Source organism: Syngnathus acus, chromosome 14 (genome assembly GCF_901709675.1).
Source record: "Syngnathus acus chromosome 14, fSynAcu1.2, whole genome shotgun sequence".
NCBI lineage: Eukaryota > Metazoa > Chordata > Actinopteri > Syngnathiformes > Syngnathidae > Syngnathus > Syngnathus acus.
The window spans coordinates 7,259,433-7,285,366 of NC_051099.1; the positions used below are offsets into that span (position 1 = coordinate 7,259,433).

A 25,934-nucleotide genomic window follows, 5' to 3' on the forward strand; every position below is an offset into this window, starting at 1 on the left:
GTTTGGTTTCACGCACGCAAGATATCCCTGCTATTTATTCTTCCTTTTCTGTTTTCTGTCCTATCACCCCGCCACACTCCTCCGAGCTCTTCACCTCTCCTCGGAACCGAAGGATTTTCACCCCCAACAAAATGTCATTAATATCCGGATGCTAAATAATTTTTTTGTCCCACCGACGTTTTTAGAAGAGGTATCGGAAATTCCCTATGCAGCTGAAGTTACAGTTAACCACATTGACAGAAATGTGCATTACTTTCTCATTAAATGTATTCTTTTATTTGGCTTACAGTGTTTTTTAGTAATATTTCTAGAAAGCTGCCCTCTCCTTCAGACTAATCTTGAGCAGAGCACCAAACTATTCAGGATTTAATGCTGTTGTATGATTTAAACAAACTTTTGACCTCCAATGTTGTTAAATTAAAACACTTGGAATTATACATTAACTGTACAAGTAATGTCACACACGTGTAAAAAGCAGTAAACCCTTGCAAAATGAATCTGTTCAAACAATAAAATACACTCTATAAACTTTAATGATGAATGAGAAGGGCTTAATAAAAGTTGCATCGCAGGTGAAACCAGTGAAGCAAGAAAGTAGAATTTTTACACAATTCACTACTTTTACCCGTAGTAGCTAGCGAGTCAGTAACCAGTAATTGTAGATCCCGTCATGGACCCAAAAAACGATTGTAATTTAAAAGAAAACTGCAAATTAAGACAAAATGTCACGCATTACAAGACTTTGTAATATATACACATGCCAGATCCAAGTTTATTTCAATACTGTTGCTCTCATTTGAGTAGATTAGCAAATAGCTAACGCTGTGGCCTGTAAGTGCATGAGCTGACCTGGTTGCATTACAAATGTTGCATTGTTGAATACATTATGATTGCTATTGTGCTGGAAGGCTGTGAATCACAGACAGTAACCAAAATGAATTGAATTGTTGCTTTTCAAAAAGATTTGCCCACTGATGTCACCAACTCGAATGCACACACGTAGCTCAGCCGTGCGCCAGTGCGAGAATGGCTCCACTTTGTCAAGAAGTACAGTGTTACACTGGAGGATGTTTGGGCATTTATGTAACAGTTGAGTGTGTTTTATTTGGGGAGGTTGGAAAAGGAGGACTGTAAGAAGATGAAGGAAAAAAAAAAAAAGCGATCTTTTAAAGAAAGGAAGATTTATAGCTTTAAAGCTCGTGGCTGCATCTTAACCTTTGAGATATTCCATCTGCACTTCGCCTTCCTCTCTCCTGCGCTCTCCCTCCCATTCTTGCACTGCTTCATCCTGCCGTATTTCTCCACATTCCTGCAGATTTGGCAGTGTACTCTCCATCCTATCTGTGGCGGCAGAAGGGAGCAGAGATGAATCCATTAAGTGGAATAATTTCCCGGCCAAGCAAAAGTCTCCAAAAGCGCCTCTGCCATTGTGCGTCTTTCAATAGAGAGGACAGCTTTGTGTAAAGCACATCCCGCTTGGACTGTTTACTCTCAAACATTTGGACACTCTCCCTGTTAGAATCAAAGGGAAAAAAATCCGCCCACGGGTGGCCTCAGCTGACCCTTAAAAAGAATAAAAAGGCACAACGTAGGGACCTTGTATGTGCATACCATTTTGCTTTTAGAGGCGAGTGTGTAACAAATGGCGGTCGTGTCGATCCGACGGGAATAAAAGCACGCGGTGACATCATCCTATGACCGGCATTTATGGCACAGTAACGTTTCCACCTGTGTGCGTGTGTAATTCATGTTACGAGGACATGTAATATATCAGCACGCAGGGCTTCACCTCTCTTTCGGGACCAACAAGCAAGTGGCCGTAAAGTAAATCAGCTAACTCTCGGGTATGAAGTATTTTCCAAAGGTGAAGCAGAGGCCAGGGTAAAGGTCAGGCTAGAGATGATGACAAGGGGTCTCCAGCAAACTAATGTGACTCAAGGGAACCATGTGTGCAGTGTGAAATACTAATGTGCAAATAGAGGCACCTTAAAACTCAAGGTGGAATATAACAAAATCTCATCCAGGGAACCAGCTCAGCTCAGCTCAGTTCAGCTGTCATGCGCTTGACAGGCATGAGAATACATACAAGCCCTGAAAGTGTGCTTTCTATTCTTCTTCGAAGAGCAGCTGGATTAAAAAAAAAACAAAAAAAAAACAATGGCACCACCACACGTGCTATTTTCATCATTTAGACGAGCAATTTGATTCTTTTCTATTCTGCACTGTCGATTATTGAGAAAAAAAATAGGTTCACCTTATTGTTTGAAAAATACGGTAGATTGACTGCTCCATATGATATTTGTGACACAAGTTCAGTTTGGTTCCCACTGAAGGTCCAGGTATCAAATGCATTGACTCTCACTGAATTTGCGGCTAGCTGCTTCTGATTGAAGGCCATGAAAAAGGAATAGTGACAATTTGCCTGGGGCCAATCCATTTTGTTTTCAGTTTACGGGGAAACACCTGTGAATGAACCGCGAGCGCAACGTGAGCAGATATTTGCTGACTTTGACAAAAAAACAATCACTGAGTGCACCTTTAATTACAACTGTGTTTTATGTTCTCAACCCTCATCTGTGTCTTCGGAGCTGTTCATCGTGGCGCGTGAAGGTTTAACAGTGCAACGCTCTCACCCATCACAGTTTTATGCTTACGCTGACAGGCTCGCTATGTCCACTGCCAAACTTATTCATTGCCTGTGTTTTATCATTAAGGCCACGCTTGTTCTCAAGACATACATCAAACACTTCATCATCACCTCCTCCGTCGCTTTCCTCACACTTTCTGTCCTCCTCGTGCACCAATACAGCTATTTGGTCTGCACATTGATGCTGAAACAATAGCTGAGCAGATGACAAGACAGTTTGATGGGCACATTTAAATGCAACTTTTTTTTTTTTTTTTTTACACTGAATTAAATGGTTGCTTTCTAGCTGCAGTAAAATCCACCATCTCATTCATACAGTCGTGGCCAACAGTACCGGCGATGGTTGCCAAAGAGTGCCTGGACAAACCAGACTCCATCTGGGAAAACGTTCTGTGGACAGACAAAACCTGTGATTGGCTGGCAACCAGTCTTGTGGGCAATGCATGCCAGTGTTTTGTTTATATCAACAAAATGAAGACTATAAAAAAGCACACATCAAAGGAAAAATGAATTTACAGGATTATACAGATTAGCAATAGAATTTCTATATGGTATGCAAAAATAATCTGGGTTGCTAATAGTATGGTGGCTAGTAGTACTGACTGACAACATGTTGTCTCTGAGCTGATTTTAAAATGACATGTTGCATCATTGTTGATGTTGTTACAAGATTGCTTCTAATCATTAGGAGGCGAAAAGGCGGCCCAATCCTCTGGAATTATTTTGATGTGGGAGTTTAAGATCAGCGGATGCTTTGAGAATAATTGTCAATTTGTTTTGTATATGTGAAGCCCTTTGAGACTGCTTGTGATTTAGGGCTATATAAATAAACTTGACTTGACTTAACACGTCATTAATTCCTCTGCACAGCAGAGAGCCTTGACTTTTGACACCGGAAATAAATAGGAGTGGGAGGTGTGACCCAATACTTTTGTCCGTAGTAGGACATGTCAAAGGGAATTTGCTTTTATTTCATCTCTTTTTTTGTTTGTTCTTTTCACTCATCTCCTCCTCAATTGATGTCCTTGCCTTGCTTTGCGTCTTTTCTGGGTGTTGATCCGAATCAGGAATTTTAAAGCTTTGATCTTCACATATAACCTTTTTAGAAAATGTAATTTTAATTTCATTTAATATTTTAGGATTAAAAGGTAAACATTGGGTCTCTTTCTGTGTGATATTGCCACGATGATGTGAGCAGCAAGGGGGGTAGTTACATGAGGCAGATGATAACTGTCTGTTCACTGCATCTGACCTCGCCTGAGGAAAACTAGGTAGACACTTAACAGAAGCAGCCATCAGGTTGTATTTGATCCGTCTCCTTCCTTATTAAATTGCATCTCTCATTATACTCATTGCTTGTCCTGTCTCTTGTCTACTAAAAGGACAATCTGGAAAAAAAAAAAAAAAGGTATTGTCACCATTTGAGTCACTCCTTCATGAAACGGGAAGCAATCTGCTCAACAAATCTGAACAACAAACACAAATACGACAGTCCACAAATGTTTAGAGGTCAACGCGCCGCAAATATTCATGGCAGCATGATTCAAACAAGAAATAATTGTAACCAAAGGTTTGCGCTGCAAGTTTGATTATTAACAGGTTATTGATCTTAAATGTACGGTAAGTCTATGAATAGTTAATGTCTTGTTTGAGCACACAAACACGTCATCCAGGAAGCAGTTAAAAATCTTAGTGAGGTCAACATGCTGCTTATCTGTAGATGGACATCTGCCTCCCATAATGAGGATAACAACTGGAGGGCATCATCTAGTCTAGTTGCCTCATACAGAATCTAAGGACAGATGTACTATTATAACCCAGCGACGTGTGATAAAAGTCGATGTGTTTTCCAAACAATTAGGCAGAAAGTATGCAGCTTTTTTATTTCATCAATACTTTTGATAAGCTGGCGTGTTTGTGTTGTGAAGTGTAGCTTTGGTACAATGCTTGCTTAACCGTTTAAGCAAAAATAAATAGCTCGGTGTTTTCAGTTGATTGGATTTCTTTACGGCACGATCTTTGCAAGAGTTTTGTGTCGTCAGGGGGAATAAAGTTATTCCAGAGTAATTGAAAAATTCAAAGTTTGACACTTGGGCTCATTCAATATATACACTGTAATTTTCACTGAGTGGAAACACACAGTTGCATTCTTGCAGAGCTTTGGAAGAAGATTAAGGTGATGCTATTGCACACAATTTAGGGCACACTCTTCTTCACAACAGCAGGCTGGAAGACAGAAAAAACAGCAAAGCTTAGGAATAGCAAGTGGAGCTTCTGAGATCCAACACAATTTGATTGGGAATATTTACTGAATATATTCTATATAGCCAATGATTTTCCTGCCGTATTTTTCGCCATGTCGAGGTGCAATCTAACTGAAGGCCAGAATGGAATTTGTTGTCAGCCACGTTATGTTTTATGGCTTATATAAATCCCTTCCTGGAAAGGGTCTTTAAATTAAAGTGTTCTACATCATCACTTACTACTATCTTTTGTTGCCTCTTCCGACTAACAAAGCTGGAAGCTATCATTTTTTTTACTCCCCCTCTCCAGAGACGAAATTCAAAATTTCTCTTCGAGGAGAGCCAACTTTATTCTCAGTGAAAATCTACAACACCACTTGCTCAATGACCTGTGTCATTACAGCTCCTGCCTATATATGGTCAATAAAATCAGATTGCCTTCAGTTTAGAAATGTACTATTGTCAAACTGTCCAATTTATGGCATTATCATATAATACTTTCACGGTGAGATGAGCACAAATGTTCGCATAAATCTGTGTCCTCAAAACAAAATCTGCATTTTACCAAATGTGCAGACGTTGGCAGCAGTGTAATTCAGCCTGCCAGGCGTTGCGCACCCTCCTTCAATAGCGCATCACTCTTGTGTGAGCGGTGCCTAGGTAGCACTGCAGGGCATTGTTTATATGCACAATTGCTGCAGTGGGGGCTGCTAGTGTCCGTCTGGGGGAAATTGTGCAAATTGCCATTTTGTCAGATGCAGTCTGGCAGCCCTTTTATGACAGCTTTGCAAGACCAGTCAAATTGGAGCAAATAGGAAGCGGCGACTTTTGCCATTATCCCTAATGTTATTCATTGTGACAATCAAGCAAGCTGGGTGGAGGACAGAGAGATGTCAGAACAGGTGGAAACAAAGCTCAGTGACATTTGAACAGTGGAAAACACGCAAGTCACTGTGATATCGGTTTTAGCGATAATTACCCATTTTTACACTCGCAACCTTTTCGTCAAGTCAAATATAATCATTTGTCAACGGGGGAAAAGAAGCCCAGCAGCTGATTCAAGCCGAGTAATGACGGTCATGTCGAATTGAAGCGGTTTGCGTGCAACCTGTCAAACAAGACAAACTCACTTTGCTTTTTTTCGTCCCCTTTTATAGCTTCAAGACAAGAGAACGAAAGCAACAATTTGTCAGTGCCAAGCAACAAATAATATTAAACTGCACTCATCATCTTGAAAACCAAACCCTCTTCCAGACCAAGATTGATGACTTTGAAATTATAAAGCTGTCATAAAGGTCTGTAGAATTCAGGCCTCGGAGGCTTTATTCAAAGTGATGCTTGTGTGTATAGTCGGGAAAGTGTGGGAGTTGCATGCAGATAATAAAAGCAGAGATGGCAAAACAAAACATCTGAATGGATGAACGAGTAGAAAATATCAGCTGGGTGAAGTGCGCTGTTATGAAAAGCTCTTGAATAGTTAAAAAAATCTTTTTAAATACTGAGACAGATTTTTTTTTAAATAAATTAATAATACACATTTTAGTCAATCAGTTCATGGGGACAGAAGTGAGAAGTTTTGCTCTCTTAAGGGACCAAGCAGTGGGTGGAAGCAAACACCTCTGACGACTCGGCAATTTACCGAAATAATGACTCATGAAGAAGCCTTGATGGGAAAATGATGCCTAGCGCTAACTTTGCTTACATTTGCAGTACTGTAATGCAAATTACCCTTGAGAGTATTTTTCAAAATAATTTAGGAGAAATGAAAGTACAGCTCCAGACTGTAATGAGCTCCAAAAAGAGTCTTTGACTGACACGGTCAACAATGTATTTATTATTGCTGTGCTAATAGTGTGCTTGGAATTTGACCCTCTAACAGAAAACAAGCTGTAAAAACAAATCAAAACAGGTTCATTATCTTTTAAAGGCAGAGACGCACAGTTCGTGCGCAAGTGAAGGGAATAAAGTCTATAGTGAAGTACCTCGTGATCAAAGACAAGTCACGCATTGATCAATGTTTTAATATGAACCTGCTGCATTTTGCTTTGGAGTTGTGTTCATTCTCATTTTGTTTTGTAATTAAAACCAAAGTCAATAATAAACCCAAAAAGCTGGTGCATAAAAAGAGAAGAAATGAAAACACAAATGTGGAAGGTTTATGAGGACTAAAAAAAAAAAGAAATAAAACAGACGCAATCAGAGAGACAGATTAACAACAGCAAAAAAAAACTCATCAAAACAAAAAAGTTCAAGAGTCGAACAAAAGAAATTGTAACCACGTGTGCTGTTTTTTCACCCTAATAGGAGACGACGTTCACGTTTACGGCAAACATCATTAAAAATGTTCCTGTCGAGGGCGTCAGTGTTCCATTTCAGTGTGACAGTGAAGTTGTGTGAGGCAGCTAAACGAGATTCAAGCACCGATCATTTGACTACTTACACCTTGTTTTGGGGAACATGACACCTGTGAAGCCCCTACGAGAAATACTCATTAGCTTGCGAGCACAGGGACTCCAACAAGAAAAAGGACAGGTGGGAAATTGTAACAGGCAAAGATCATTTCACGGCTGGCTCATCGTGATACGAACTGTGCATCTGTTAGAATGAACTTTCATATGTCAGGCCAAGATAAATCGTTCAAAACTTTTTTTTCAACCATTAATGTGACCTATAACCCACAGAACTCAAATATTTTGTGATATCACAAAAACCTGGCATTGAACAGGGGTGTATAGACTTTTTTATTGATTGTGTCACGATGGTAATTATGAAGCAAAATGACTGGAGGAACTTAATACAAACAAGAAGTAGACACATACCAGATCCATAAGACAGACATTGAATTCAGACAGAGTCTAAATAATATACATTCACTTTAAAGAAACCCATAATATACTCTACATAATATTCTTTTGACATGCTTCCCTTAGTATGTGTCTGACGTCCTGTTCCTGCTGATTCTCGCTGTGCTTTCTTTGTTCTCGGTCCCAAGCTGGCAATGAAATTAGAATGTGTGCGTGCGTATCTGTGTGTGTTTTTCCATCGGGCTGCAGGGCACAAATTTTGCCTAGCAACAAGTGGCCACACGAGCATATGACATGACTAGGAAAGCAGATTACAAGCAAATCTTTTGATCAACGTTGTTACATAGATTATATGGACAGTACACTCTATAAAGATGCATGTCTGTGATCAAAGTATCTTGTAAAATAAACCAAAAAAAAGTCAGTCATATATTATAATTAACTATTTATGATTTTATTTTTGTAGTTTGAATGACTGTAGCTTACAGCCAACAAAAAGCCAAAATTGAGAATGTCAGAGGAACATTTTTAACATACAAATTAAAAAGGTATTTTGAAAATAAATTTCCTGTGTTTAATAATGAGTGTTTAGTTATAAAGAAATATATTAAAAAAAAAATTGGCAAATACACAGCAGTCATTTCATTTCCATCCAATAATGTTCTATTGGATACAGAAGCTGCCAATGTGGCTTTTATTCGTCTTTTAACAAAGTGGCACACAGTTCTGTTATGTCACAAAAAAATACACTTGTTTTGTTTTCTTTTACATAACATAGTCATTTTTTGGGGGGGCATAATCGATATGTTGTTTTTGAACACATATTTCTGAACATCATTTTGCAGGCGGATCTCGACAATACAATTTCAAAGGATTTGTGGCTATGACTATGCGATTAAAGTCATGATTACGTCAAAAAATGCAAGCTACTTTAGGGTAAAATGATTTTTTTCTTTTTTTACATAGTTTACAAATACACATGGTGAAATGTGAGGACATAAACACGCATGTTCAGTCATTAAGGCCAGCGCCACGGAACGGCAAATTAGCAGCAGAATTGCTACACCACTTAAACAATAAGTGTTTTTTTTTAAGCATATCTTTTAATTCTTAGAGTGTCTGGGCAGGTTATATATTTTAGTCTAATTTGCAATGCCACTATTCCACATACCGCTATATTGTATAGCTTTTACCCTCGATGGTCAAACTGAAGAATGGCTTCTGTAACCCATCATTAACTCTCCCAGAGGAAACAAGGGAAATAAGTGTTGGACCATGCTGCCTCCTCAAGTGATTACATACAATCATATTTACATTAAATGAGAATGTATAGCAGTGCTGCTCCGCTGACGTTTACAACAAGCAAACTCTTTTTTTTTAATGTACCTATTTTTATGATACATCTTTGGAAAAGGTCCAGCCTGTTTAAGTGCTCTGCAAAACCCGTCATTAGGATGGGAATAATAACACTTAATGCTTGGTAATAGTGTGCGCATGCCTTCCTTCCAAAGCCAATTATAGCACTTATTTGTGAAAACTCATCGTTAACTTTACTCAAAATAATGATTTTAAAAAATCCCATATGCTTGTCTTTACCTACAACCCTGCAACAGTGTAATTTCCCAAGAAAATGAGCCATCGGAAAAAAATCATTAATATCAGCAAAAGTTATTCCAGGCAGAGAGAATGGCTCAATGTGCTGCTCAATGTGCTGCTCAATGAGCGGAGCAGCCAGCAGCCTTTTTCGGCCTCCGGTGCTCATCTCCATATCTTCATCTCCATATCTTCATCTCAAACATCTGCCTGACATGACAGCAAAGTTCCACTAAAAACACATCTCCTCAGGATAAAAAAAAAGGTGAGAGGCTATGACAGCTGTAAATTGCCCGCCTTCCCCTAAGCCGTCCTCCACATTCCCCTTCCATGTTGACTGTTCTTGAATTGTCCCATAATTGCTTTAAATCGTTTTCTTCCCCTCCTCATTTCTGCCGTGGAGGTTTACCTCATTGCCGTTGCCCCCTCTCATTACTCATCCTGCTCAGAATAATTTTAAGGGACTGGAGGTGCTCGCTGCGAGAGTAGCCAAAGGTTGGACAGACGCAATATCTCTTGCGCATGGTTCCGACTTGACTAGGCTCTCCTTGCTTTTGTCACCTCCATTTCTTTTTCCTCCGCTTACGGGCCGCGCTTAATGCATTGTTGTTTTCAACACAAGCTCACCGAGGAATAAGAGTCCATTTATGACCCTTCATCTACTCTAATGTACCCCGTAGGGCTAATTATCGGACTCCGGGGTAACTTTTCTAGCGCGATAAAAGGTACATGATGTTGTAAAGATGCAAAAGTCAATTGTCAATGGTACGAAAGCAAAGACTAACTACTATATAGTGGACCCTTAGAACTAAAACAGTGTGGAATGTGGCATGGTAATGTGATTGTTTTTTTTTATCCTTTTTATCCAGTCGCCGGTGATCAGCCTAAGGCATAGGTGTCAAACTCAAGGCCCGGGGGGGGGGCAGATACGGCCCGCCATTTCATTTTCTGTGGCCCGCGAAGACAAATTTTGCATGGACTTTGTGTCATTACTAAAATTATAAATTGTCTTCACTTTTTAAAAATTGAAATATTGCTAGCAATTTTTATTACCATTCATCTTTTTAAACAATTTGAACAGTTTTGACTTGTCTCTGATTTCAAAACTAGTTATTCATCAGTTTGCTGTGTAGCTTATACTGGAAATAATATAAGGCGTTGACGGTCATAATCGCCCTTTGAGGGAAACTGTGACTACAATGCGGCCCGCGACAAAAATGAGTTTGACACCCCTGGCCTAAGGTATACCTCGCCTTTCAAAATAAGCCACACTTGCTCACGCATACAGAAGATGTTGCACTTCCAGTGTTGTGTAGAGCACCGTATTTTCGGACGATAAGGTGCACTTCGAAATCCTCAATAACTCGTTTTATAATCAGGTGCGCCTTATGAATGGATGTTGAATATAAAGTTTGACTCATTTGTTGGACTGGTTTGCTTCACTCAATGTGCAGTAACGCACCTTATAACCCAGTGCGTCTTAATAAACGCTGCACCTTTTAGTCCGAAAAAGAAGCTATTTTTGTTTCACGTGATAATATATAATTTTACTAAAGATAATTTTACTAAAGCATGTGTATATGCAGAATTTCAATCTTTTAAGATGGTGAAAATGACGCCTAGGACAGAATATTTGTAATATTCTCTCAGGAGAAATGTATTTATCGGCAATGTAAAGCAGCCTGCTGGAATGAATGTGTTCAAAAATGTGAATGTTGAAAAAAGCCAAATCAGCGCTGCAGCATATGATGAAAAAAAACAACACCGCAATATTTACATTTAATCAAACGGCAGTGCAAAAGCGAGGTTACCTTTTAGTACCGGTTGAGTTACCGGTGATTTGTTTTCAGTCAAGTCAGTGCCAAGTTTAGGTTTTTAAGCAGAGTTCCGATTGACTGATAAAGTGATCGAACTTAATGAGAGCATCGTGTGAAGAGGAAGAGCCGACAGGGGGAGCGGATAAGAAATGCGGCTGCCCTGGATGCGCTAGAGCAGGCTGCTTCTGCCATTTTGTCTTGGAGAGCACGTACATTGAGTGTGGCCTTTGGCAATGTGCTTCTTGTTAAAAGAGGGGATGTACTTTTGAGTGCGAAGCAGGCTCTGGATGGACTGTTTGCCCAAGCAGCACTTCTCAGTTCAGCCATGCACTATCTGCTCTGGAGCTAAGACACAGATCCTGCTGCACTACTGATATCTTTTAACTCTTAAAAGGAACAGGAGTTTTCTCTTTTTCAATGAAAGCTTTTGCAGTTCATTCTGGCAACTTCTCTCGGGGCGTTGGCATGGGTTTTGAATTTGGAAATGACAGAAAAATGAGAAGAAGATGCACATTTTAGATGCTCCCACAGTCCCAGTCCAGGATGAGTAGAGACAGCAACAAGAGTGGAAAGACGGGCACCACTGAATTGGCAGCTCCTCGCTGCCTCTCTGTGGCCCTTGACTCAGTGTTGGAGTCTTTCTCAGAATATGGCGGGATGATGTTAAATTCCTCACTCTTAACCTCCTCTTGCACCACTTCCTCACTGGTCTCAATCTAGAAATGGAAATAATTCAAATTAGAAAACTAATGTATCTTTGTTGAGATTCATATTCGGGAACTATAACAACCTTGGTTCATATATTGTTAAAATCTTACCTCCAGAAAAGTTGCAAAAAAAATCTTTTGTTTTCAGCTAAAATAAGAGAAATTTCAGTGGACAGCAATATCCAAACATATCAATGCTATAGGTTTGGATGAGTTTACCCTTTTCAACACTAAAATAATATCCTCCCATTAGCCAGTTAACATCCAATTTTGATGAATTCCCTAGCGTAAAAGGAATCTACAGGTAATGGCAGAAAGGCGCATTGTGCCGTCACATCGACCTTGACAGCAGAAAACAATCAGCTCATCCTTTAGCCCAAATGAACATTTGTATTAAATGTAACGAAATTGGCCCCCGGCAATACTGAGACTGCAATCATAAAAACGGAATGGATGAGTGAACAAGCTCGGAATACAATTTTTTCCATCTCTGGATGTTGCCGAGGTGGAACAACAACAGGTTGATATCTCACTTCAATTGTTAGATGTTCGGTAAGGCATTGTTGGCTGCAGCAAATAAAACATTTACGTGCGCTGTAGTTTCAAATTATTGCGTTGGCACATCACAAAAAAAACAACGTATAATTATTTTGAATTTTTCAACAAAAGATATGATTTGATGCGGGCCAAGTGCATTCCACATACATATATTTTAAGTCCCCAATTTAATGGAAATGGTGGTCTCAGTAACCACTCCACTTAAAAGGTTCTATTTGCAGCTGTAGCGGATGAAGCCGATAGTGTGTACACTGTAAACACATTTGCTGCTCTGTGATGTGAGCAGGAAACAGCTGTCACCATGGAGAGTCACTCACCCAGCTGTCGACCTATGTCAAGATGCTTTCTTGAGGCCCAAAAGTGACGATGTGCACTTTCCCCCCCCCACTAATGATTAATTAAGTGAATTGATGCATGCAAAGAGTCATATGCTTAGCACATATGGCCGTCATTGCGCCGTACTGACCCTAACAAACTACCGTCAGTCACTCCGGACATGCTCTAACACGAGATCGCACACGTTCAGCTCACCTACGTCAAATCAAAATAAAAAATAACTCAAAAGGGTTTTATTATTAATTAAACGAGGTGTATTGAATGTTGAATACAGCCCACCTGTGGCGGGTTTTGCAGCAGTGGGAGGATTATGGCAAAAGAAAGAGAATATACAGTGGAGGGGTGTGCATACATGAATATTAAATGTTGAGACGTGGCAGACATCCTTCAGCTAAGCTATGACCACAAAGCGCAGGAGTGGGTTAGAGAGGCCCCAAATCACTGTTGCAGTAGCGTTTTAGTTTTAGTTATACTCTTCCATTAAGCTTGCAGTGTGGGTTAAACATTCATGCAATGAGGCAGTGAGAGGGCTTACTTACAGTGGTAAATTCCGGCAGAGAGTTGCCGGCGTGAACCTTCTCGTCGCGGACTCTTGGGGAGGGCTCGGGAGCTGGAACAGGACTGGTCTCAGTGGGGGGTGCCACGGAAATTCCCATGGAGCTGATAGCAGCACCTGAGGCAGAGTCAGCAGGGGGTGTCTTTGCATGCTTCATTATTCATCATCACCAAATCCTTCTGACTTCTCTACTCTGTCCTATATTTGAATACGCAATGACTGCGCTGTGAGGGTTATAAAGCCGTGATTTAACTGAGGCATTGAACTTTTTCTTCTTTTCTTATTCACAAGAAACCTTACTTTTTTTTTTTATGAACAACTTTCAATGCACTAATGATAATAACTAAATAATAGATCATGTCTGTGATTGGCTGGCGATCAGTGCCGCTGTGCTGAAGGAGAAACGTAGCAAGCCAAGCTACAATAAAAGGACAAAAGTAGCTTAGCAACATAAAAGTTTTTTATTAACAAAATTTCGTAATTGTACTGCATTAGTGCGAGTGACTCTAGCCTAGCAGTGAAGTAAAAAAAAAACATTTTTTGAAGTTGTCATGAGCTTGTTAAGGCCATATTGTTAGAGAAATAAAAACACCTTTGTTACGATCTGATTTATATTGAATTGGAGCCGATGATACAGCCAGAAGGCACATTGTTGAGTCCACCAAATGACACTTACGCAGACAAATGTTGTTTTTGAACATGTGCAGGATGCGCTGACAGCCCTGCCATTCGTTGCCGCTGCCGTCACACGTGCACCACTGGGACACTTCTGTACTGCTGTTGCTCACATAGTTGGGAGTCATAATGGTGCCTGCAAAAGACAGCAAACTTCAGTTTTAAGTTTGCTAGGATATGATTAATCCTCCATGCCTCTGCTGAAGCAGACGAGCGATGATATTTGCACTCATGCAATAGGGTCAAAAATATTTTTTGAAAGATACAGTGGAGGAAAAATGGGAAAGGAAGACATTTTGATGTGTTGCCAGTAGAAATACAAATGGGATATATTTCTGACAGGAATCCCAAAGCAGCAGCAACAAAAGTGCTGGAAATGCCAAGTCTTTGTCTTTTTTTGTTGTTGCTGCATAAAGTAGATGGTATTTTATGACTCTTCTTCCTATGAGGACATTTTGCCAAAATGTTGAAAGACAATTATTGCAGACAAACAATCCAGCAAATCTAAAAGCAATAACAATTTGCGAAACGAGTAGAGACATTTTCTGTGAGGAAAAAAAAAAGATTATAAAAGCCAAATATCACTGCAAGACACCTGCTGATGAATTGTAATAATCCTTGATGCTACATTCTGCTTTTCCCGCAAAACGATTCCATCTCCCAACTTTCTCTCCGCTTTCATTGACTCACTCACCTATGAGTCCGGCGTAGGCCTTGAGGCACATAGCTCTGCTTTCTCGCATGCAGCCAGAAGCAGACAGAGGAGCTGGCTGACAGTTGTGTTGGAAATCAGCAAAGCGGGATCTGGCGCACACGCGCAAAAACACAATTTGTGAATTTTAAAGTTGCATGCCTTTGGGGTGCTGATATGTAGTCATTCTGCTTTGGTTGCAGATAATCATAAAGTATCCCATCAGATGTGGAGTAAGATGCTCAATCCAACATTGCCGTTATCGTATAAAATAAGTGCATTTTTGCATCACGACCTGAAAATGACTATTGCTGCTGCCCATTAAAAATGAAAAGCAAACACCCCAGTCCCACGGGTAGCATGTTCTAGAAAACGTATCCAGTTCCTCTTTCTTCTTTGCACCAATTGACTGACAGTAATATTCAGCTCCTTAGCTCTATAATGAACATGCAACCTTTCTCACCGACACAACTCGTCCCTGGAGCAGTAGTTCTGCAGACTGAGGCAATTGGGCTTCCCCCCTCGATCTTCCCCCTTGGTGTTCTCCTCGTAGGAACAAGATGGAACGATGGTTTTCCTGCGGCGTTCCCCGCACAGGGTATCGGAGCAAGGGCAGAAGAGCAGGGCGAAGCTGTACTCCTCCGGGACGCGCTCCAGGAAGCGCCGCAGGGCTCGGTGACATTTCTGACGGTTGCAACTGTTGTCAGAGGCTGCCGCTCGCTTGGTGCACGCCACTACGTACTCGGAGCGCAGTGAGCCGCATTTCTCAAACAGGCCGCAATCCTGGGCTGCCTTGAGACACTGATTGTGACCATCTACAAACACAGAGGAAGCTGGTGGGCCAAAGAAGAGTTGTCACTCCAAGTAAAAAAAACCTGAATGCATTCTCCTGTTTGTGGCCGTACCTGCCATGATGGAGGCCATGTGTGACATTTCAATGTTTCTCACCAGGCTGAACTCCAGTTCTTCATAAGGGGACACTTCATACTCATCATATGCTAAAAACAGAAGTGGAGTCTTCTTTTAGTTGGTTGCACATAAGATTTGCACTTAAAAGTGATTTTTTATGAACAAAATAATAATAGTTAATTTACAGTGTACTTTTTGTGACATTTTTGTTTGGGGCTGCGTGGCACGTTTTAGCTCAATGAACATCTAAGGTATCCATGAAAGTATGCACTTAATCTTTGCTCACTTGATCTTGTAAAGGCAGAATTTTTAATGCTGGATCTTGTTACATTATGCAGAAGTGCATACTGTCATGGTCAGTGAGTGTAAGTAAGCATTAAACACACGCACACAGATGGCAAATCTTAAATCCCACCTCCAAACCTCACAGTCCAGTAGATCCTGAGGCAGTGTTCCTCCCTTCGAGATCCACGCTGACATTTGCACACTTGAAGGGGGCGATAGCGCTGCAAGGAGTTTTGAGCCTCCAGGCATTCGGTGCGGGCGTCCGGGCCGAGCGGCGACACCGCCTCCTCAGCCGAGCAGTATTCCAAAACGCGGTAGAGAACATTGCAGGACTGCTCCTGGATGCAACCCTGCTCGGCCAGCAGACAGTCTAAGGACGCCGACACCGGCGTGCTACCTGATGGAGACACGGTGATACATTGTCTTTGCGAAAGAGTCTTAGCTGCCGGGTTAATTGTCCCTCTGTTTGTCGTTGGGCTAAATAGATTGTGATTAAGACAACAGATCAAATGAATGGTTCTCCGTGGACACACCGGAGAACTACTCATTATGATAACCGCAAGGAAGATTAAATTGAAAGCCCGCAAGTGTTCTTCATTCACAATATGGTCATAAAACGCTGCAGTGGGTGGGCTCATTGGATTGATTGACATTCGGGGGGCCATCTGAGCTTCTGGAACATTTCCAAAGAACAAGTCAGCTAATATCGAAGCGTTGTCTTTTGACACTTGAGCACATTCTTATCAGGTTTGAAACGCACATCTCGCACGACACGATATCCTCCAATCTCCAGCTTTTTTTTTTCTTTTCCACCTCCGCTTCGACTTCAGAGGCCTTCCTCGTGTCACTCCCTAGAGTGCATATTAGATACCTATTTGTGTGTCACTTGCCGAATAGCATCGTATTCATGCGCTAGAAACATTGGCCTGCGTCAAACAGGATGTTGTTACACAGCCAACTCTCAGATGCCGCATGCCCAATCTTTCCGTTTGCAGTTCAGCAACCTTCAAAAGTATTTTCAAAATATTTGCCCAAGTGCATATGGGAATGAACTGAATTAACTGGAAACTAACCAACGCTTCGAGAATTGTTTTACATCACTGATATCAATCTCAGACAGGTTTGATCATTAGTTTCACCGCTGAAAAAAAAAAAAATCTTCCTGAAATGCGCAGAGCAGTCAAATACTTTACTGTTTAGTCGTTTGGGTGTGTTTGGGAAACCCTGCATTAGACGGTATCCAGATATAAATTGAATGAAACCAAAGCTTATTTTTAAATAAACTGCAAAGAAAGATCTATTATTAACAGAAGTGTGGCTAGGGGTGTTTGTCCGCAGGCGCGTGCAGGCTCACTTACATTAACATATAGATTACACGCGCACACACTCAAATACACACCATTGTGTTAAGATTGGTCACACACTTTGATTAAGCTCCTGGCGACTGGTGGGGCAAAGCGCAGCTGCCATCGCATTCTGCTGCCGCGTATTTGGTAATCTCAGACGCCACATGAGGTCCACGTCTCACTCACGCATGAAATATATCATAAACAGAGGCGAGGCTTTATTGCCGCTGCAGGAAACCTGCCACGGCTCCTGCCGTGACTCCACGGGCCAAGGCGGCAAAACCATCATGGGCTCGTAAAAAGCAACGCTTATCGTATCGAAATGGTTGGATCCTTAGATCATTACGTGTACGGAGCATCCGTGTTAAATCTATAAAAACACACAGTGTATCTGATACATAGAAAGTAGTACTGAGTTGTGCTCATTGATTAAATAAAGATATAAGTCTTGAGGCAACAGTGTGCCTTTGAAGAACTGAGGATGAATTATGGTGATATGTGCGCCATAATACACTCTATTGATTTCTCACTGGAGTGATTAATACGGAGTGTGCGGGAAAAGATGATGAGGGTTCACACCATTCATGGGAGGCCACACGCCAACATTCGCTGGGAAGTGATTGGCTGTGGCCAATTCATCTTCTCGCCATTCAGAAGCGTGGGATGGATGGCCGACCATCCACGATGCCGGCCAGTAATTGGAGATGAGAGGAGAGTGTGGAGAAGGAGTGGGAAGTCTGCTGGGAGACGGGGAGTGTGACGGAAAGAAATTCCTGCATGGAAGTCACACTAGTGAGGAGGCGAGGGAAGGATGAAAGGCACTCACTGGACACGACTGCACAAGGTGCCTTTGAGGAGTATTCGTCTTACCCGTCAAAAATTGGGAAATTATTCACGGGGCATCATGATCATTGTTTTAAAACGATGCTGAGGTGCTTGTTGATCAAACTCCCACACTCTTCCCAAAATTAGTTAACCTCCCCTGAAATATGCTTGGATGCACAGGTGCAAGACCAGATAATGAACTTTTGTGTATTTTAAGATTTTTCCAGTTTTTTTTTTTTCCCACCAGTTCCCCACAGGAAAAAGCTTCATCAGGATTTTTCAACATTTTTGGGGGGGTTTGTAAAAAAAAGAAAATTGTTTTGAGGCCCCCTGAGATATCCTTGGCCACGTGCCCCCCAAAAGGAAAAAGAAAATCATAGCTCCTCTAGTGTATCTAAACTTATGTCAATGAAAGGGTGGGCAGAGGCACTATTTGCTTTTATGTCAGTCAGCATTAATTAAATAAAAACAATATAGCAGCAATAATCACATAATAAGGTGTAAAATCTAAACATAATGAAGTGAATAATAAAAGCAAGCCCACCCATAATAAATACATGTCAGAGCTCCAGTAGTTTGAGCAAATGAGACACGGCTTCATGGACCAACATACAAATTAAAACTAAGTACTCACATTACTGTACAGTTAATGGAATGTTAATGTAAGAACAGTGATTGACCTGCAAAGAAAAAAGGGCACACTGGAAAGCAGGGTACAATGTGCTACGACCGATTTCTTGCCAAAAGTGTCTTTTGGATGTCGTTCAACACAGTAAATTAAAAGACATATCCTGTTAAAAAAAAAAAAAAAAATGGGCTGAGCAGATGGCAGATAGGTCTAGTAGACGTCCAAGTTCTCTGCAATCACCGTATTACTGACTCCCATGTCATGCCAACAATTAAAATGTATTTATTCCCCAAGGTATTAAGGATTAAAACATGGCACCATCACTTTTTGGAGTGTGTGTGAAGGCTTTTCACTTTGTGTTAAGAGTCGCGGGTGAATTAATGAATGAATTAATTGTGTATTCCGGCTTGTGTGCGCTGAACTCGCCCCTGGACAGAGTTGTTTCCTTAAGAAGGACACAGTTGGTTAATCAGCCATAATTAAGGCTGCTCTTGGTCCTTGCTGATGCAGCCCTTTCTTCCCACTTTCTCCACCAATCAAGCTCATTGTCCTCCAACATCTTTTAAAATTAAACATATGCTTTGCCACGAAGACTGCGGCGACTGCCTTGGGCATCCTCACACAAGCTGAATCTAAAATTGTGTTTTTATCATAAAGGCTCATCTTATTTTCTCTATGTCATTTTCAAGTGAGTCTACATTTTCGGAATAATACCAAACAGCACTCATTATGATTCAGTGCAGTCCTACAGCACTGCAAAGTACAAACGCAATTTAATGTTAATTACGATAGTGAGGTTGTCAATCAGTCGAGAGTATTACACTTGGATAATTGGATCTTGTTAGATTGAGTGGTTGTACCGAATGACAACGCTGAAATTAAGTGAACTGAAAGTCATCATAAGAGAACAAAGTCATATTATTACGAGCAAACCTATTTGGCCTTTTCTAAGGCAAGGAACCGTATTTAGTAAGTCGGGACTTACCTTTCTCACTATAAAGGTCTTTTCGCACTGCACTTAGTGAAGCTCAGCAAGCCGTTGATATTGTGTTGTGCTGTGCTGAGAAAGGCCCGCTGAATATACAATTACAGTAATCCCTCGCTACATCGGGGTTCGTTTTTTCAAAATTAAAAAAAATTTTAAAAGTCAAAATAAAACTTCTAAATTGAGGAATTATGGCACAAAACTTGCCCACGCGCCAGCAGAAGGCAAGGAGTGCCTTTTTATAAAAAAAAATTGTTATAATAATAAGAGTTCTAAAAACATATTTACAGTGTTGTACCTTGTTATAGATTTTTTTTTATAATAATAAAAGAGTTCTAAAAACATATTTACAGTATGTACACTTGTACCTTGTTATAAAAAATGTATAATAATAAAAGTTGTTCTAAATTCATATTTACAGTATGTATTAAGAATTGTCATGAGTCATGTTCTACTTTTATATACATACATTCATGTATTCTGTACTTACTGTGTCTCGCGACAAAAGAAATTTTGAGACAGTTCAAAGTTATAAAACTGAGGAGAACGATTGCTATTCCGAATATCTAATTTAACGTATTTGAGTATTGCAAGCACTATATAATTGAAAATGTATTAGAATTGGCCTTATTGAAGAAAAAAAAATTGTCTATCACCCAGGCTGCCTTTGTAGGCTTTCTCTGATGTTTTGAGCCGTCAGCCTTGACAGAACAAAGACCCAGCGTGAGCCCAGTGTACAGAGGAGGATGTAATGAGGTTCTTAATGCTGTGGATTGCCTGACTGCCCTCTAACATAACACCTGAGAGAAGGACATTGTGGCCAAATTGATTTTGGAGACAATTAGGTCAAAGTCATAGATACTGGAATTGACCCGCCTGCCAGGAACAAGCAATCTCATCTAGGGGGGGGTCCAATCTTGTGATCGCCATCCGTCAGCTATCGTGTCCACTTTTGTCTTTCAGCCACTGACCCCATGCGGTGGGCCACCATTGCTGCCGCCCACCCCATCTCCACACCCCCAACCAGTGAGACACCATGACCCCATAAATCCTGCCGGCGAGGCCACTTAGTCTCATCTTCATGTTAATTTGCATGAGTGTCCTAATGTCTCCACATTCCAGTTTCTATTTTCTTTAGGTGCAAGGCTTTTCCTCTACCAAATATCAAATATGAATATCAGCGCTTTGAACTAGCCTTCCCTCATCCCATCTCAGCCTATTATAAAGGTACATCAACACAATACTGCTCTAGTAAATTTTGCAAGATTTTTTCATCTTTAAAAGGTTCTCATACAGATAATAATCTTGTAAAATCCCGGTTTAAATGGCCCTGTAAAACGTTCCAGTCGTTGAGACAAAATATTTTTTTTGCTTGTCATCATCCCAGGTCTATTTTGAATCCCCTCCATTGGCGTATATGTGGGTATAAAATTTTAATGATTAATGCGTCTCCGCTGGAGGGAAGGGAAGTGCTAAACACGATGCTGCAACAGAGCTTTGGTCCGCCGTTGTCGGCCATGCCTTCAAATTATTGCTGAAGACATAAAAACTAAGGTGGAGCCAAAACACTAAAATAAATATGTTGAAGATTTGTTTTAACTTGTGTTAACGTCACTAGAAGTTCACCTTCATCACAATGCATGTGTACATCATACTATCCATCCTTCCATCCATTTTCTGATGAGAGAGAATTTAGATTTTTTTTGGTTTCTCACTAGCAGCACATATTTACCAACAGATGTTCCAATCATATATTTTAGTTTCATCATCCAAATAAGATGATGATGCCCGTGGCACAACAACAGAATTGAGAGGGCTCCGCAGTCTGCAGACATCTTTTTTTCTCCCCGCCGTCGGTATCTCTGATGGAGAAATTACTTGCTATTTAGTCCTTCATTTTTGCAAGCAAAGAAAATTGTATTTCTGAGCGAGCGGGTCTTCTTTGCGAGGTAGAACGTAGTTGCACCTGCTCTAATCAGTTTTCATGCACATAGCCCACAGAGACAGCTCCAGCAGAGATGCGATGAACAGAGTGAAGGAGAGTAGAGCCGCTTCGAAAGCAGCGACGGCAGACCACTCAGAATCAACAATTGCCTCATAAGAGCACTACATGGACCGACGTCTTGTTTTGATGAACCCCGGAATGCGGCGCCACATCATCATTTCTCTGGCCTGCCTCAGGTGTCACATCAGGCACTCGTGTGTGTTTTCTCTTGCGGCTTTGTCAATATTTCAGGCTCCTTCACAGTGACAAACTGTGACGTGCCATATGGTTTCTTGGCGGTGATGGAGATTTTGAATCAATGTGTGAAACTTTGGGCCACAAAAGTCTTTTTGTTGTGTCAGATGAAGCGGAACCACTGTGAGTTGTTCAATCTGTAGAATTGACTTTTGTAGGAAACTGTGGGAATAGAAATATAGCGAACCTAGAGAAGGCTAACTGTTAGCTTCTTTGGTAACTATAGTTGTAAGTAAAGTAAAATTCTCAAATTTGTTCGTATGCGTGTACTTAACGTTTCAATTAAATAGCCCTCGTGATCCATAAAGTTGCCTTTGGCAATTTAGTTTTCTCGCTAGAAGCATTATAATCCAAATGATCTTTTTACGACATCAGACGACTGAAATGATGAGCCATTCTTTTATTTTCCCTCATCTTGGTGATGTCCAGTGGGCGGGTAGCCAGTTCAATCTTTGTGCGCAGTCGGCCAAAACACAACCGAGTTGCGGGCACGCACTTTGGAAAGAGACAAGAAGAATACAGCGACAACAGTGGGCGGCCTTGTCAGAAAGATAAAAAAAAGTCTCGTGTTAAATCCTCAAAAAATAATACGACTTGAGCAGTATATATGACTGCACAGACTGAAATGAGCTCTGGGAAATTGTTAGACCGCAATCAACATCCACTAAAACGAAGAACCAAAATAGCCACAGTCCATCTCACGCTTCAGGTCATGTGAATAATCCACAAGGGCTTTGCAGTGCAGGGGTCATCGTTAGCTTTAATGTCATTTAACAATGACTAGCTTCGAATTGATTTGCCTGACACTTGCATCCTTTCAAAAAAAAAACCATCTTTTCAATCTGGCCAAAAGAAATGCTCGCATTACACAGCGGGAGAGCTCTTTTGAGTGCATTTCCTTGCTGCCCAGCCTCGCCACAATGCTGAAATTGGAACGGCGTTTCCATAGGGTAGAAAGCAAAGGCTGCATCTGCTGTGTACAGACAGGTGCAATCCTCCTCCTCCTCCTCCGATCTTGAATAGACACTTTAATGACAACTTTGGCGAGCTTTCGCCCGTGGCTCTGTGGCTTGTCAGTGGTGACAGACATTTTGGGAAAGGCTTCCTCTAAAGCGCCACGCTGCCATTGTTAAGGTGACAGAGTTGTACACGGCCAAATGTATTCAAATCTAAAAATAACACTGCATGAAATGGGATTTCACAGCTCCTTCTCTTCCAATGTTTTTCTCTAATACCTATAGAGGAAATTTTAAATCAGGTGATTTCTTTTTAAGGTAGGTGTGAAAGTCTGTCGCTGACGATTTGGATTTACGTCGAAAGAGATCACAGTTAAATACTAAGCAAAAGAGCCTCTATGTGGCATTTTGCCCTCCAACAAATGTATTTATTAAAACAAGATTAAAATACATTAACCATAAGACTATTAGTGGAAAATTCTCAATTTCAAACATAATATCAATCCAATTTCCTGTTGGCTCACCTCGTTAACACACGTTCTAGAAAATGTTGCATATGTTATAAAACATGCTTTCTGGATAATTTTATTAGCGGCTTGACGCAACATTATCTAAAAAGTGATAAAAAAAACTCATGTCCATCAAGTTGTACCTGGTCAATAAAGTCACGTTATGAGATGTATATGTGGACCATCAGATTGTATGTGGATGCACAGCCTGAGGACAACACACATACACACACATACACAACCTCATCAAGTTAATGAGTCTGATCGCCTTGAGCAACGAAGACCCATAAAGCAAAATAACATCATTTTTTTGTATGGATTTTGCAGATCAACAAGCATTTATGCTCCACTGGAAGCCGCCAAAATTTTATCGATTTGATCATTCAGCAATGGTGCCACAGGAGAGGATCATCCAAATTTACTTCAACTCCCCCAAAAAATTGCAGTCAGTTTTTTTTAATTACATTTCATCTTGGTGTATTTTTCCAATTTAATCAAGCCAAGTGCCCCACTGATGACGTGTCATAAAGCAGTCTCTTATTTTACTGCCATTAACTGCAATTTCTGACATCATATGAAATGCTCTCCGCAATTGCCATCTAATGCACATGTTATGTACCATGTCACTGATTTACACATGAGCTAATGGGAAGAAAAGCCTCCTCTTAAAGGGGAATACCAGATAAGTGAGATGTCTCCATGATGTGGCACAGTCCAATCAATACATGCTGCCCCCTCCCACTTCGCCCCCCGCCCCAATCATCATTCCCTTTTGGAACATGTCCAAAGAAAGAAGAAAGAGTGGCAACATGATGTCATCCACATGTACACTACGCTGCCTTGGAAATTAATTGCAAATGGGCTTAATGGGATCATTTTGTCAGGCGAAAAAGGCTCCACTCCAACCTGGGCTGCTATGGTAGCGCACGTGGTAGCTGTAATACAGATAAATAGCTAGGCTAGATGTGATTAAATAGGCTTTATTTTTCTTGACCAATTGTGTTTGCATGTGTGAGACAGTCAATTTTACTCTTAACAAATGCTTCCCTTTTAACCCCCCCACCCCCACCCAACCCTCTTAAAAGCATTTTTTCACCAACCGCATTTACATGATGCATTTACAAGAATGCAGATAGCAGCAGTTCTTAATTACTCTCTTGTCATAAAAGCACTTACAATGCACAGTATTGCAATTTTAATATTAACTCCGCGGTCGCCAAATTTTCTAATGCACTTCCAATGATTTTTTTAACATGTTGCCAGATCCAAAACAGATATTGATTGCATAATGTGCCTTTGTGAACAAATATAACATTCATTCCTAGATAGATAGATAGATAGATAGATAGATAGATAGATAGATAGATAGATAGATAGATAGATAGATAGATAGATAGATAGATAGATAGATAGATTTGTCTCACTTTCACCATCTTAAACTTTATTAATGGCTTTAAACAATGACTGCAAGCTTGTCTCTGTTTTAAGTTGACGTATCGATTCATGACTTAACTTAGTTGCAATTAGATGGATCTGGATCCATCTAATAATCAATTTAAATACAGTAACATCGCACATAGTGCAAGGCAAATATTTACCAGAGATGTGAATCTCTCAAATGTGTCAAAGGTGTCCAAAAGCTGAAAGTGCTTACCGTGGGAGAAGACCTGAAGCAGGAGTCCGATGAACATCATCCTGTGCGCGGACATCGGGCACTTTTTAAGAATGGGACCGTCAACTGGCTGCTGCTCACTGAGCTTCCACATGCAAGGCTGCCGTCCTATGATGAAGATGACGATGAGGATGCGCTTTGCACGCGCACTCTCCCCGATCGGGCGGCCAGGTAAGAGATGCACAAAAGTTGGCCAACAGCAGCAACACCGCGGACGCAACCGAGCGAGTAGCGACCGTGCGCGCTACTAGTGGCGGCGCGCAAATTCTCGCGGTCTTTGCTGCTCCATCTCCGTCCCTTATGTCCACACTTTAATTGATTGAAATGTCCGAGAGAGGTCCCTCTGCTCCACTCACAAGCGCTCATATGTGTGGCTCCACAGTTGTCCTTTCGGTGAAGTGGGGCTACGCGAAGCTCGCGTCTCTTGTTGTTATAGGGGTCACGTGATTGGCCCCTGGAAAAGGAGGAATAATCCCAAGAGCTGCTGCAAATGTTTCCTCCGGGGCAACAGCTGTGCGCGCGGACGTGACATGATGGACAGAAGTGGGTGCTCAATGACAGCGAAGGAGAGAGTAGACCTGAAAAACATACCGTGTTTATCTAACCTTATGTCATATATATTGTAAAGCTTAAAATTTTCCAACTAGAAATGCATGAATGGAAATAGGCTTGCAAAGGGGTGCGAAATAAAATAAAACGTTTACTAATTAATTTCCAGTTAATTTCTTTAAAAGGTTAAAAGGTGAACATACGAATTAAAAATAATTTAATTTCGACCTTTTGTTCGTTCCAATGTGCAAATTACGAACGTAATGAGCTTTAGTCATGGTTAATTGGAATTTCATTTCAACTCACGATTTAAGGACATAACACGAACACACACAAACATCAACATTTGGAAATTGTACCAAAAACTGTCACCAGCTTTCTGCACACACACACACAAAAAAAGA

General features: G+C 40.8%; 1 protein-coding gene and 1 long non-coding RNA gene across 3 annotated transcripts in view; one reads left to right on the forward strand and one right to left on the reverse strand.

Moving 5' to 3' along the window:
- LOC119134035 overlaps nt 1-23,620 on the forward strand; it is a 38,278-nt gene extending 14,658 nt beyond the window's left edge. The window contains exons 4-5 of the long non-coding RNA XR_005100253.1: nt 20,569-20,832; nt 21,600-23,620. This is a non-coding gene — a long non-coding RNA (uncharacterized LOC119134035). The remainder of the gene's footprint in view (nt 1-20,568; nt 20,833-21,599) is intronic.
- Nucleotides 10,378-25,433, reverse strand: gfra3 (GDNF family receptor alpha 3). Of its 2 annotated transcripts, none has more exons than XM_037270406.1 (8): nt 24,964-25,433; nt 15,952-16,218; nt 15,533-15,625; nt 15,091-15,442; nt 14,631-14,740; nt 13,938-14,072; nt 13,245-13,378; nt 10,378-11,820 (listed from the first exon to the last, which is right to left on the reverse strand). In XM_037270406.1, exons 1-8 carry the CDS (start codon nt 25,073-25,075, stop codon nt 11,620-11,622), a joined length of 1,404 nt encoding a protein of 467 aa, XP_037126301.1. In that variant the 5' UTR covers nt 25,076-25,433; the 3' UTR covers nt 10,378-11,619. The 2 variants fall into 2 exon arrangements, with proteins under 2 accessions (XP_037126301.1, XP_037126300.1); XM_037270405.1 differs by having other exon boundaries at nt 15,091-15,460; nt 24,964-25,429.
- Nucleotides 25,434-25,934: the final 501 nt, after the last annotated feature.